Source organism: Bufo gargarizans, chromosome 3, assembly GCF_014858855.1.
Source record: "Bufo gargarizans isolate SCDJY-AF-19 chromosome 3, ASM1485885v1, whole genome shotgun sequence".
In the NCBI taxonomy this organism is placed as follows: Eukaryota; Metazoa; Chordata; class Amphibia; order Anura; family Bufonidae; genus Bufo; species Bufo gargarizans.
This window is the reverse complement of record NC_058082.1, coordinates 478,664,084-478,676,485: the sequence shown is the minus strand read 5'-3', so window position 1 is coordinate 478,676,485 and position 12,402 is coordinate 478,664,084. Positions and strand designations below refer to the sequence as shown.

General features: G+C 46.1%; 1 protein-coding gene across 2 annotated transcripts; it reads right to left on the bottom strand.

The window, feature by feature from the left end:
* Positions 1 to 2,534: 2,534 nt before the first annotated feature.
* LOC122932412 lies at positions 2,535 to 12,166 on the bottom strand. 2 transcript variants are annotated; one of them, XM_044286793.1, is made up of 4 exons: positions 11,819 to 12,166; positions 8,211 to 8,315; positions 3,642 to 3,711; positions 2,537 to 3,211 (listed from the first exon to the last, which is right to left on the bottom strand). In XM_044286793.1, exons 1-4 carry the CDS (start codon positions 12,119 to 12,121, stop codon positions 2,925 to 2,927), a joined length of 765 nt encoding a protein of 254 aa, XP_044142728.1. In that variant the 5' UTR covers positions 12,122 to 12,166; the 3' UTR covers positions 2,537 to 2,924. The 2 variants fall into 2 exon arrangements, with proteins under 2 accessions (XP_044142729.1, XP_044142728.1); XM_044286794.1 differs by lacking the exon at positions 8,211 to 8,315 and having other exon boundaries at positions 2,535 to 3,211.
* Positions 12,167 to 12,402: the final 236 nt, after the last annotated feature.

Below are 12,402 nucleotides of genomic sequence, written 5' to 3'. Positions count from 1 at the left end.
GCATGTTCTATATTCTGCGTTTTTCACGCAGCCCTGGCCCCACAGAAATGAAAGGGGCTTCAGTGAAAAACGCATTGCATCCGGATGCAATGCATTTTTTTACTGATGGTTGCTAGGAGATGTTTGTAAACAGTTTTTTTTTTCCCACTCATCAAAACGCATTGCACCCATGCGGAAAAAACTGAACGCAATTGCAGACAAAACTGAATGAACTTGCTTGCAAAATCGTGCGAGTTTCATTGAATGCATCCTGAGCCAATCCGTATCGTTCGTGTGAAAGAGGCCTAATATATTAACCCGACTTACAGGGAAAAATCAGCAATATTAAAATATATATATATACAGTAGTGTTATAATGCACCCATATATCTTTTATGAAAATGTGTGAATTACTGTATTTTTCACCCTATAAGATGCACCGGCCCATAAGACGCACCTAGGTTTTTAAGGAGGAAAATAAGAAAAAAATATTTTGAACCAAAAGGTGTGCTTTTGGTGGGCTTTAAACTAATGGGCGCCAGTGGATGGCACCGTTATGGGGGCGCCAGTGCATGGCACCGTTATGGGGGCGCCTGTGCATGGCACCGTTATGGGGGCGCCTGTGCATGGCACCGTTATGGGGGCGCCTGTGCATGGCACCGTTATGGGGGCGCCTGTGCATGGCACCGTTATGGGGGCGCCTGTGCATGGCACCGTTATGGGGGCGCCTGTGCATGGCACCGTTATGGGGGCGCCTGTGCATGGCACCGTTATGGGGGCGCCTGTGCATGGCACCGTTATGGGGGCGCCTGTGCATGGCACCGTTATGGGGGCGCCTGTGGATGGCACCGTTATGGGGGCGCCTGTGGATGGCACCGTTATGGGGGCGCCTGTGGATGGCACCGTTATGGGGGCGCCTGTGGATGGCACCGTTATGGGGGCGCCTGTGGATGGCACCGTTATGGGGGCGCCTGTGGATGGCACCGTTATGGGGGCGCCTGTGGATGGCACCGTTATGGGGGCGCCTGTGGATGGCACCGTTATGGGGGCGCCTGTGGATGGCACCGTTATGGGGGCGCCTGTGGATGGCACCGTTATGGGGGCGCCTGTGGATGGCACCGTTATGGGGGCGCCTGTGGATGGCACCGTTATGGGGGCGCCTGTAGATGGCACCGTTATGGGGGCGCCTGTAGATGGCACGACACTGCTATGGGGGGGGGGGGGATCTTCTGCTATTTGACATCCACAGATCCCCCCCATAACAGTGTCAGCCACTGTGAATGACCCCCAATACAGGGGGTGGGGGCTGGCATCTACACTAGTTTTCAAATGGCAGCGGGGGCCCAGTGCAGTCATTGTATTCTATTGCACCGGGACCACGCTCACTGTAGTAATGGTATCTACTGTAACTGCAGGCAGGCAATGTAACTATAGATATGTTCGATCCAGCAGCCTGTACTCACGATCATAGCAGGCTGGAGGCAGGAGGCTGGGCAGGCGAGCGGGCACTGGCAGCGTAACTTCCTACGTCACGTGCCTGCGCCACCTGCTTCATTTATAAAGTGGACGGAGCAGGCACGTGACGTAGGAAGTTACGCTGCCAGTGCCCACCCGCCCCCACTGCCTCCTGCTTCCAGCCTGCTAAGATCGTAAGTACAGGCTGCTGGATCGAACATATTTATAGTTAAACATTGCCTGCCTGCAGTTACAGTAGATACCATTAGTACAGTGAGCGGGGCCCGATGCAATAGAATACAGTGACTGCACTGGGCCCCGCTGCCATTACAAAACTAAAGGCCAGCCCCCAGCCCCTCCTCGCTGATACACACGCCGGCAACGCTGTGCATCGGTGTATCAGTGTAAAAACGTCAATTTTCCTCCCACTTTTGGGGGGGCGGGGGGGGGGCTTATAGAGCAAAAAATACGGTAAAAATAAAGACAAAACAATTTTTTTTTTTTAGGAAACAGCTTTTAGCCCCACACCCTACAAGCCAAAACAATATATTCTCTATATAAAACTATAGTAACGGAAAGGAGACAGCTTTTAAACAAAAATTGTTAGCAGAATTTTGTGCTATTAGGCTACTTTCACACTAGCCTTTTTAATTCCGCTATTGAAATCCATCACAGGCTCTCAATAGCGGAAGAAAACACTTCAGTTTTGTCCCCATTCATTGCTAGTGGGGACAAAACTGAACTGAACGCACCAAAATCCATTCCGTTCGGTTGCGTCCCCATCTCATTTTTCTGTCCACGATGTGGTGCGGAGCAAGACAGATCCGTCCTGACACACAATGTAAGTCAATGGGGACAGATCTGTTATCTCTGACAATAGAAAACTGATCCGTCCCCCATTGACTTTCAATAGTATTCACGACGGATCCGTCATGGCTATATAAGACATAATACAACCGGATCCGTTCATGACGGATGCATGCTGTTGTATTACTGTAATGGAAGCATTTTTGCAGATCCATGACGGATCCTCAAAAAAACGCTAATGTGAAAGTAGCCTTATTTATATTTGAAAATGTGGAGAACATCTCTTTTTTTATTTTTATTTTACTCTTTTCACTAATATCACAAAACTGATGTAGAAATGATAAACATAAAGGCCCAGTATCATGGGGAAATAAACAACAAAAAAATGCCTGAATAACCCAACAGTTTCCAAAACTTCATGTTAAAAAAAAATTATTGTCTGGTTATTAATGGGGAAAAATTGCCTAATTATGAACTAGCTACGTTTCCTTCACTGTAGTTTAATTGCTGACTTTTCAGTTAATATTTTAATATGATTTCTTTCAGTCCTGCTGGAAGACGTATGAATTCACTGTGTTCGAGTGAGAACGACACAAGAGATTATCAGTCACGGTCAGCCATCACCATGGAAGCTGTGTGGCTTATCAGTTATGTTTGTGTGCAAAAATAATATACTTGACAGGCTATATTTCGAAATCAGTCTCCACATACTGGAAATGAGCCCCATCACAGAGCACAAACTGGGGATTCTTCCGTTTCCATACGCTAAAGGAGTCCACTTGCCCTGGCCAGCTGGGCAACCGAAACCGCTTCACACAGCAGAAGTCCTCAGCCAGGGAAAGCTGGAAGGCACGTGAGGTGGACTGACCCCAGGGGTTGGAAGACAGTGTTTCACCAAGGAGTTCCCCCACATGGAAAAGTGTGTGACCCCTGAAGAAAGCCAGACAATCCAGAGAAAACTGGGAAGATTCTGTAAAACATCACATATACTGTAAGACGGCATCAATACGCTGGTCGTAACCTACATTTCTGAAAGGTCCCATCAGTGAAATTATTCTGGAACCCTACTCTTTTTTTAATAAACTTTTTTTTTTCTATAGCATTATTCTTTTTCCTTTAATTTCACAGGAGCCTGTAGTAATGTATTACAAATACATGTACTGACCTCTACTGGTCAGATCAAAAAGTTACTGCAAATTCTTTATACAACATTTATACTAAAAATCACAATAACCTGCAACGAGAATTTGATACTAGATGTGCTAAAAAGGGCATATGTATAGCACATGAGGTGTATTTTTACTACCATCAAGTCAGTTTCTGACCATTTCTGTAAATTATAGAGGAGGAAGACATACCAAAACCAAGCAGGAGAACACCTATGATGATAAAATTCTTACCGTCTGCATCAGGCCAGGCAAGAAACAAGGCTCTATCTGGGTAGTGCTCCAAGAGTTCAGGACCTCCAGTCTATAGACACAACATAAGTTGTATATTCAGATGCTGCACTTGAAACCAGTGTAATAAATACTACAAATAGAGCATGTTCATTCAATTTCGGCTGTGGTGATACATATACAGTCGAGGTCAAAAGTTTTGAGACGGACACAAATTTTGGCTTTTACAAAATTTTCTGCTTCAGTTTTTATGGTGGCAATTTGCATTTACTCTAAATTGTAATGAAGAGTAACCAGATGAATTGCAATTAATTACCAAGTCATTTCTTGCCATGACAATTAACTTAAAGGGGTTGCGCCACTAATATAAATGTATCCCGCCCAACAGATATCACGGTTATATCCCTTTCCCTAAATACCACCATTTATCAAAACTGCCTTATTCTAAAGTTTTTAACCTGCTGATGTCAGGACACATCTCACTGCCCTAAGGCATGATGGGACAGCAAACACATGATAAACCAGGAAGTAGGATTCAAGCATGGGGGATAAGAGAAAATGCTAATTAGGAAAATGTGAGAGAAAAAAATCCAAAAAAGAAATGTGAGGTAGAGCAACCGATGAAAATAAACATTAGAGTGAAAAGTAGTCAGGCCTCATTTAGACAAAGAATAGGAGATGTTCTATCTTTTTTGTGGGGCCACAGAACAGAAGTACGGAGGCGGCCACACACAGTGTGCATTAAGATGAATGGGTCCAAATCCATTATGCAAAATTACGTAACGGATGCGGACACAAATATACTGTCGTGTGAATGAGCCCTTAATGGCACAACCCCGTTAATCGCAAAATCCCTATTTCCACTGCCACAAAATTACCTGCTAACAACATTTCAGTGATCTTCTCGTTAGCCAAGGAGAAAGTGTTAAAGGGAAACTGACATCAACTTCATGCTGCCCACACTAACGGCAGTATAAAGTAGAGACAGGTGAGATGATTTCAGCGGTCTGTCATTTAAAAGTAAGTGGTTGCCGAGAACCAACATCACAATCATTACAGACTGGGCCTGGAAAAGAGTCACGGCCGTCTGAGAAGAGTCCTGGTTATTCATAAGTTCCTGCTTTCCCTGCTGATGACTGACAGTCTTCTACCTAGTTTTCTCCCTTTCTGTCTAGGAGAGAACTGCCAATCATCAGCAGGTGGGTGAGAGAGCAGGAGATTAGGAAGAACCAGGACTCTTCTCAGGTAGATCTGACTCTTCAAGCTTTGTGCTGCAATGATTATGATGCTGGTTCTCAGCAACCACTGACTTTTAGCTCCTGAGTGACACATCGCTGACATCAGCATTTCTGTCACTATTTTATGCTGCTCTTAGTGAGGTCAGCATAAAGTTGATGGCAGGTTCCCTTTAATGAGCACAAGGCAGCTGATATCATGCTGTAAAACAGATTGAATTAGAAGAGCAGACTGGTTGCTTTAAAAGGGAAGGTGCTTGAAACTATTGTCTTCTTCTGTTAACCATAGTTACCTCTGAGGAAACACGAGCAGTCGTCATTGCTGCAGGCCAGAGAGTCTTGAAAGGGAGGGTCAGCACTGGAAATATTGATTCTTTGCATAAACATGATGGATTTGTCAATACAAGTAAACTTATGAAATGTTTAGAATACTTCAGTGCACCATAGAAACATCCGACACAAAGATCTAAAAACATTGAGGGAGCAACTTTGTGAAAACCAAAATTCGTGTCGGTCTCAAAACTTTTGGCCATGACTGTATTCTTGTTACAGTTGACAAAATAAAAACAAAACAGTAAGGAAAAGGAAAAGCTTTCTACATGTGCCTCTCTGGAAAACAAGGATGAGTTGTTACTTTTTAAAAAGGTAAAAGTCTGGCTAGGTTCACGCAATTTTTTCCCTTGCCTTTAGCGCATATGTCAGGAAACCCCTAGACGAGCACGTTAAATGTTTGCATATGGCTGTCAAAAGAATATGGGAAGGGGGTGTATGAGGTATGCCTATACAGTGGAATACTTCCATGTGAACCCAGCCTTACCTTGTTTGCACATGTAAACAATTCCCACTGGGCTGCAGTTCACCTTTGGTACTCTTTATGGGGTTTCAACTTTGCAGAAAAAGAAGTCTGAATCAATACACTAAATAGGCCCCAAGTGCCCAGGGAGCGTTTCCAGATCTTCTAAAGGGGTTATCTGTGATTAACATATTGATGTCCTATCCTCAGGATAGGACATCAATATGAGATCAGCAGAGACTCAACTCTTGGGACCCCTGGCAATCAGCTACGGTGAGCACCATGACCTCCTGAAAGCTCACCAAGCACAGCATTGTGATTGTATAGCGGCTGTGCTTGGTATGGCAGCTCAATCTCTTTCACGTGAATGAGACTCAGCTGCGCTCAGGCCACGTGTACAGTGACGTCACTGGCCTAGTAAGAAGCTGAGGTGCTTACTGAGCACCGTGGCCTCTTCATACAGATGATCGGCGGGAGTCCCAGATGTTGGAACTCTGCTGATCTCATATTGATGAGACCTAACACCATGATAACCCAGTTAATGAATCTCAGCTCCTACCCCTTGCTATTGAATATCCTTTCCTTCTCCTCCACCTCAAAATCTTGCACAGGTTCAAACTACCACCTGCCGATGCACATCCTCCTCTAATAGTGGTCCTGAAGTGTGGGCTGATTTAACATTTTTATATATGTATATATTTTTAAACAAAATGTTAAACTTTTTTTTTTTTTTTTTTTTACACTTATTTCATTTTAATTCATACTAGGAGACTTTAAAAGGGCTGTGCATGACCCAGCAAACCCCCCCCCCCCCCTCCCCCACAGTTGTCCCCCTTAATAATGATGACCTATCCTCTGGATAGAATTAGTAGAACTACAGGTAACAGCACACTGCTAGTCAATTGCACAAAGATATAGGCAAATACTGGATAGGTCATCAGTATCTTATTGGTGGATGTCCGACACCTGGAATCCACACTGATCAGCTGCTTGGGAGGGCAGCGGCACTTCTATTAGTGCTGCAGCCTTCTCTAGCTTTTCCTAGGCTAGTGACAACATGTTCATTGGCCACAAGGCCTAGGTGGAGCTCAGACTCATTGAAGTCAATGGGACTGGGCTGCGATACCAAGCACAGCCGCTATACAATGTCCGGCGCTGTGCATTGGTGAGCATGGACAAGTCCGCAGCACTCACAGAAGTGCTAGTGCCTTCACAAACAGCTGATCGGCGGGACTCCCAGGTGTCGGACCCCACCGATCAGATACTGATGAACTATCCAGGTATAAAATTCCTGGAAAACCCTTTTAATTTCTCCTACAGGAAGGTCTACAAAAAGTCTTTGCGAGTTTGGGGCTTGTTTACACAAAAATTATGGTTAGTCCATCTAACTGATTGAAGCCAGTGGTTTAAAAAAAAAAAAGCAAAAAAATAATTTAAATGTTGCCAATCTTACTCCAGTAAGGGGGTTGTGCAGAAAGTGGAGGGGTTGGCCACTTTGCAATGATTTTCTGTTACTTGCTGTATTATGGTCACTGATTCTGTTCCTAAACTTCCATACATATTCTGTTTATTCTGCTAGTTCGCTTCTTGCTGCTGCTCCTGTAGACAGTGCCTGAGGTGTGTTTTTGCCTCTGTGACCCCTACATAAGACATCACTAGTATTGGCTGTGTTGCCTCTCCCACCTGGCATTGCGCACGCTCTCACCCTTTGTTCTACGGCGCAGACTCCACAACAATTCTAAATGTGCAGCTGCCAAGTGAAGCAAGCGTGTGCACAGTGAAAGCCCTTTCACAGTGTGCATGCTCACTTCAATCGGTAGCTGCATACACAGGACAGTGAATGGGCCTGAGCTGCAATGCCAAGCACAGCCGCTATACTACGAACGCTGATAGGAGGTCACAATGCTCGATAAAATGCTACATCCCTTACAAACAGCTGATTGGTGGGGGTCCCAGGAGTTGGACCACCACCAATCTGATACGGATGCCCTATCCCTGAGTTAGGCCATTAATATTGTACTCCCAGAAAACCCCTTTAATCAATAAACCAAATGCGACCCAAAATGGTTCCATAAAAATACAATTTAAAAATGTAAAAAACAAAACAGTTAGCCCTAATGCACATGGCCGGTGTGCGTCCGTGGCCGTATTGCGGCCCACAAACGGCGGGTCGGCAATCCACATCCATCGGCCGTGTGCACCACGCATGCGGACCCATTCACTTGAATGGGTCCGCAATTCCGGAGATGCGGAACATAGTCACGGAACGGAACACCGTAAGCACTTGTTCCGCACTGCAAATAAATATGACATGTCATTTTTTTGCGGTGCGGACAGACCACAGACCCATTCAAGTTGAATGGGTTCGGCCCGCTGCACGGATGTTGCCCGTGCATTGCGGTCCCCAATGTGCGCATGCGGCCTTACATTGATGGAAATACTGACCCATGGAATAAAATATCACATTAATTTTACTGCGCAAAAAGTAAAATCAAAAGGCAGAATTATTGGTACGAGGTTTCACTTCCACCGCAATTCTCTTACCAGAACCTCTGTGTAACGCATCTCTGGGGGGAAAATGGTGTTCTGATCAAAAGCCACTACATCCAGTCCACGAGACTGCAACAAGAATTCCCAGTATCCTGTGCCCTGGACAAACAGCAAAGGAGAAGTAAGCAGCGCAGTGGAGGAAACGTCAGCAGAACGGGGTGAGGATTCTGCGTCCTCTTACTGTGCTGACTATTTGGCACGCACCGCTTCCAGACAAATACCTAACTTACAAGGGTATCTGTATAAAACCAGAGGAGTTCACCCAACCCACTATGATGTACTGATGGGAGAAATCTACAAAGATTTTATTTGTGGTTTCCCTGAATCTACTCTTAGTAGTTTTCTGCCCAATAATCTGCCATCTGATGTCATGGGTACATTCAGGGTAATAGACCAGCAGTGAGGGCATGCCACCGTCTGCTATATGGGTAGGGCTGCTGTAAAGTGTACATCTCTGCACTCTCTCTTAACCCCTTAGTGCAGTCATGACAAGCCTTTTAGAGACCAAGTGCCCAATCAGCAACCCCACAACCCACTAATTTTTCGCAAAGTGCCAGTATGGAAGATTTACCGGTAACCTGAATATACAGTCCACTATAGTATATCTTCCATGCACCGTACTTTATCATTTAGCTATAATAGTCTGCCTACATTTAGTGCACTGCCTGTGCTGTTCATAGTGATGAATGGCAAGAAAAGTCACGGGCATATTGGCTCTAAATGCCACCTCTGGCACCCATGCCATAGGATCGCCACCACTGCCTTAACTAGCCGGTTTTGAGTCTTAACGTTGTGTTTCTCTTCTCATACAATGGGGGCATATTGCTAGGATAGGTGTCTGACCCGCACCTATCTTTTAAACTGAGCGGCCACCATCCATTCATTTCTATGGAGCCACCGAAAATAGCCAAGACCTGGCTAGGCAATTTCCAATGCCCCCATAGAATAAATGGGAGCGCACCGCGCTTGTGTGGCCACCGCTTCCATTCACTTCAATGGGGCCAATGGAAAAAGCTGAGCCTGTGTTTGGCTATTTTTAGCAGCCCCAAAGAAATCAATGGAGGGTGGCAGAGCATGCACGGTGCGCCCTCCTTCTCTTTGCCAGCTCAGTTTAAAAGATAGCTGCGGGTCCCAAAGGTAGGAAAATGGGGGCATATACTGAAGATTTGCCCCCATTGTTTGAGATGGGAAAACCACTTTAATGACCAAGCGATTTTTTTCTTTTTGCCTTCCAAGAGCTATAACTTTAACTGTTCCGTACATTTAACCCTATGAGGGCTTGTTTTCTGCGGGACAAGTTGTAGTTTTTAATGGCACCATTTTGGGGTACACATAACTTATTAACTCTTTCTGGTAGGGAGATGGGAAAAAGTTTTTACGTTATAAGTTTTACAGTGTTCATTTTTCGACATAAATAACACAATAACTTTATTCTCAGAACGATTACATTGATATCAAATACATTTGTACAATAAAAACCCTTTTTTTTTTTTAAAGAAGAAAATGAGAGGGCTTGAGTTTTTTAGGACGTTGTGGATCGTTATGGATGCAGAGATAACAAGTATGTGGAGATTTTATTTTTGCAGTTTTTTCCATTGAAAAGCGTTTCAAGGCCTGTTTAAAAGGTCGAGTACAGACATAGGAAAGAGACTTTACATCTGGTGGCATCAGACGCTCAGCTTTCTTTTCTCTTTTGGAAAGGGGGCTCATTTGCATATCGTTTTTTCCCCCAGAGTCGCATTGCCTGGCCTGTAAGACTCCTCACGCTTACTAGGCCCTCACCATGGGGGGGGGGGGGGGGGGGGGGGGAGTAGCCCTAGCCCTGACACTTATATGGCAGTCACTGACTCCCCCGATCCACAACAATCCCTACGCCTTGAGTCCCTTTGCGTGGGAGAAGTGCATCACAAAGGGTTGCGGTCCTAGCATTGGTATATTACCACTCACGGGTTCTGAAGTCTATCTATAAGGCTACTTTGAGGTATCTGCACAGACGGATCCGCACCTATAATGCAAACAATGGTATCCATTCAGAACGGATCCGTCTGCATTATATTTAAAAAAAAAAGTCTAAGTCTAATTGTTAGTCAGAAAGTTAATGGGGAACGGATCCGTTTGCAATTGCACCATATTGTGTCAACGTTAAACGGATCCGGCCCATTGACTTACATTGTAAGTCAGGACGGATCCGTTTGGCTCCACACGGCCAGACGGACACCAAAACGCTGCAAGCAGGGTTTGGGTGTCCGCCTCCTGAGTGGAATGGAGGCGAAACGGAGCCATACTGATGCATTCTGAACGGATCCTTATCCACTCAGGATGCATTGGGGATGTACGGATCCGTTCGGGGCTGCTTGTGAGAGCCTTCAAACGGAACTCACAAGCGGAACCCCAAACGCAAGTGTGAAAGTAACCTAAGCTACTAGAAGCTGCCGCTAGGGCATGTTCACACATCCCAGGGCACTGGGAACTGCTTTCACATGCGGCAGATTTTGTTCCATTCATCTGAATGCGCTTGTTGCCAAAATAACCTCATTCAGAGGAATGAAACTGATATTTAGGCTGCGGCTTCACAGCGATCTTGGCCGCACGCCACCTCATACAAGTTGCGCTGTAAACCCATTCAGTTCATGGCCATGAGATGGGGGGGACTGAGTGTTGTGTAGCCCCAGCCTAAGGCTACTTTCACACTTGCGGCAGAGTAATCCGGCAAGCAGTTCCAGCGATCTGCATGCGCAGACCGGAAGGACGGATCCGGCATTGCGGTATTTTTAATGCTGGAGCCGGCACTAATACATTTCAATATAAATTAATGCCTTCCAGCAACTGATCCGGAATTTGGGACGGAGATAATACTTCAGCATGCTGCGGTATTTCCTCCGTCCAAAACGCCGTTCAGTGACTGAACTGAAGACATCCTGATGCATCCTGGACGGATTTCTCTCCATTCAGAATGCATGGGGATAAAACTGATCAGTTATTTTCCGGTATTGAGCCCCTAGGACGGAACTCAGTGCCGGAAAAGAAAAACGCTAGTGTGAAAATAGCCCCCTGCACATGACCATATCCATAAAATACAGACGTGGTCCGTGCGCATCCTGCAATGTTCACGGGGCCTACTGTAAGAAAACCTATTCTTGTCTACAAAACTGACAAGAATAGGGCAGGTTCTATCATTTGCGACCCGCCGCACGGATGCAGACAGCACACGGATAACATTCGTGTGCTGTCCATTTTTTTCCAGACCCTTATAACTGCGACCTGCAAAAAAATGCAGATTGGACACAGAGCAAAAATACGGTCCTAAGTGTCAGGCTACACGTCGATATTTAATGCATTTTAATAGCGTCACTAAAGCGGCGTGCTGCGACCGAGACGTGACAGTCGCAAAAAAATCCATCCAAGGATTCGCAGTTGCAACATGTCACATTGCAACACCAATGAAATACATTACAGCACATTCTGCAAAAAACAATGCACTTGTAGGAATCAGATTTTCAATCTGTGACATGTGAACACACCCTTAGGTATCAGAGATATAAAGAGAGAAGGAAAAGGATTTCTCTGGCATAAACCTCTGCAGCTCCCATCCGTGCACTCACAGCTCCTGCAGACACCAGCGGCACATTCAGGGCACACAGCAGCTCCAGCACCTGGGGGCTGGGCACGGAGAAGGAGAAGAGGATCTGCAGGCGCTGGCAGCTGGAGCCCTCCTCCAGGCTCCTCAGCAGGTGGAGCAGCTCCTTCCTGCGGGGGGCGGGCGTCTCCGGGTCACAGAACCTGTGCACGTCTGCGGGCAGCTGCTGCATCTTCTCCGCGTGCAGCTGATAATACAGGTTCTCTCCCCCGTGCTTCCTCTGCTCCAGCGTCTCCCACCGCAGCCGGGGCGACACTCCCGCGGCCATGCTGGCTGCCTGCCTGCCCCCGCAAGTTCAGTGGCGCCTCTGACTGACAGCAGAGGAAGAGGAAGACGGGCTGGGAGCTGCTGGCGGCCTCCGCTTGTGCTTCACTGCCACCTGCTGGACGTCACTGGAACTGCATGGGTGGTTGTGACCCTGGCCTTCATGACAGGAATACTGATGATAATACTACCCTGCAGACATAAAGGAGTTAACTTTCCACACTATAAGGCCTCGTTCACACTTCAGTGTTTGGTCAGTGATTTCCATCAGTGATTTGTGAGCCA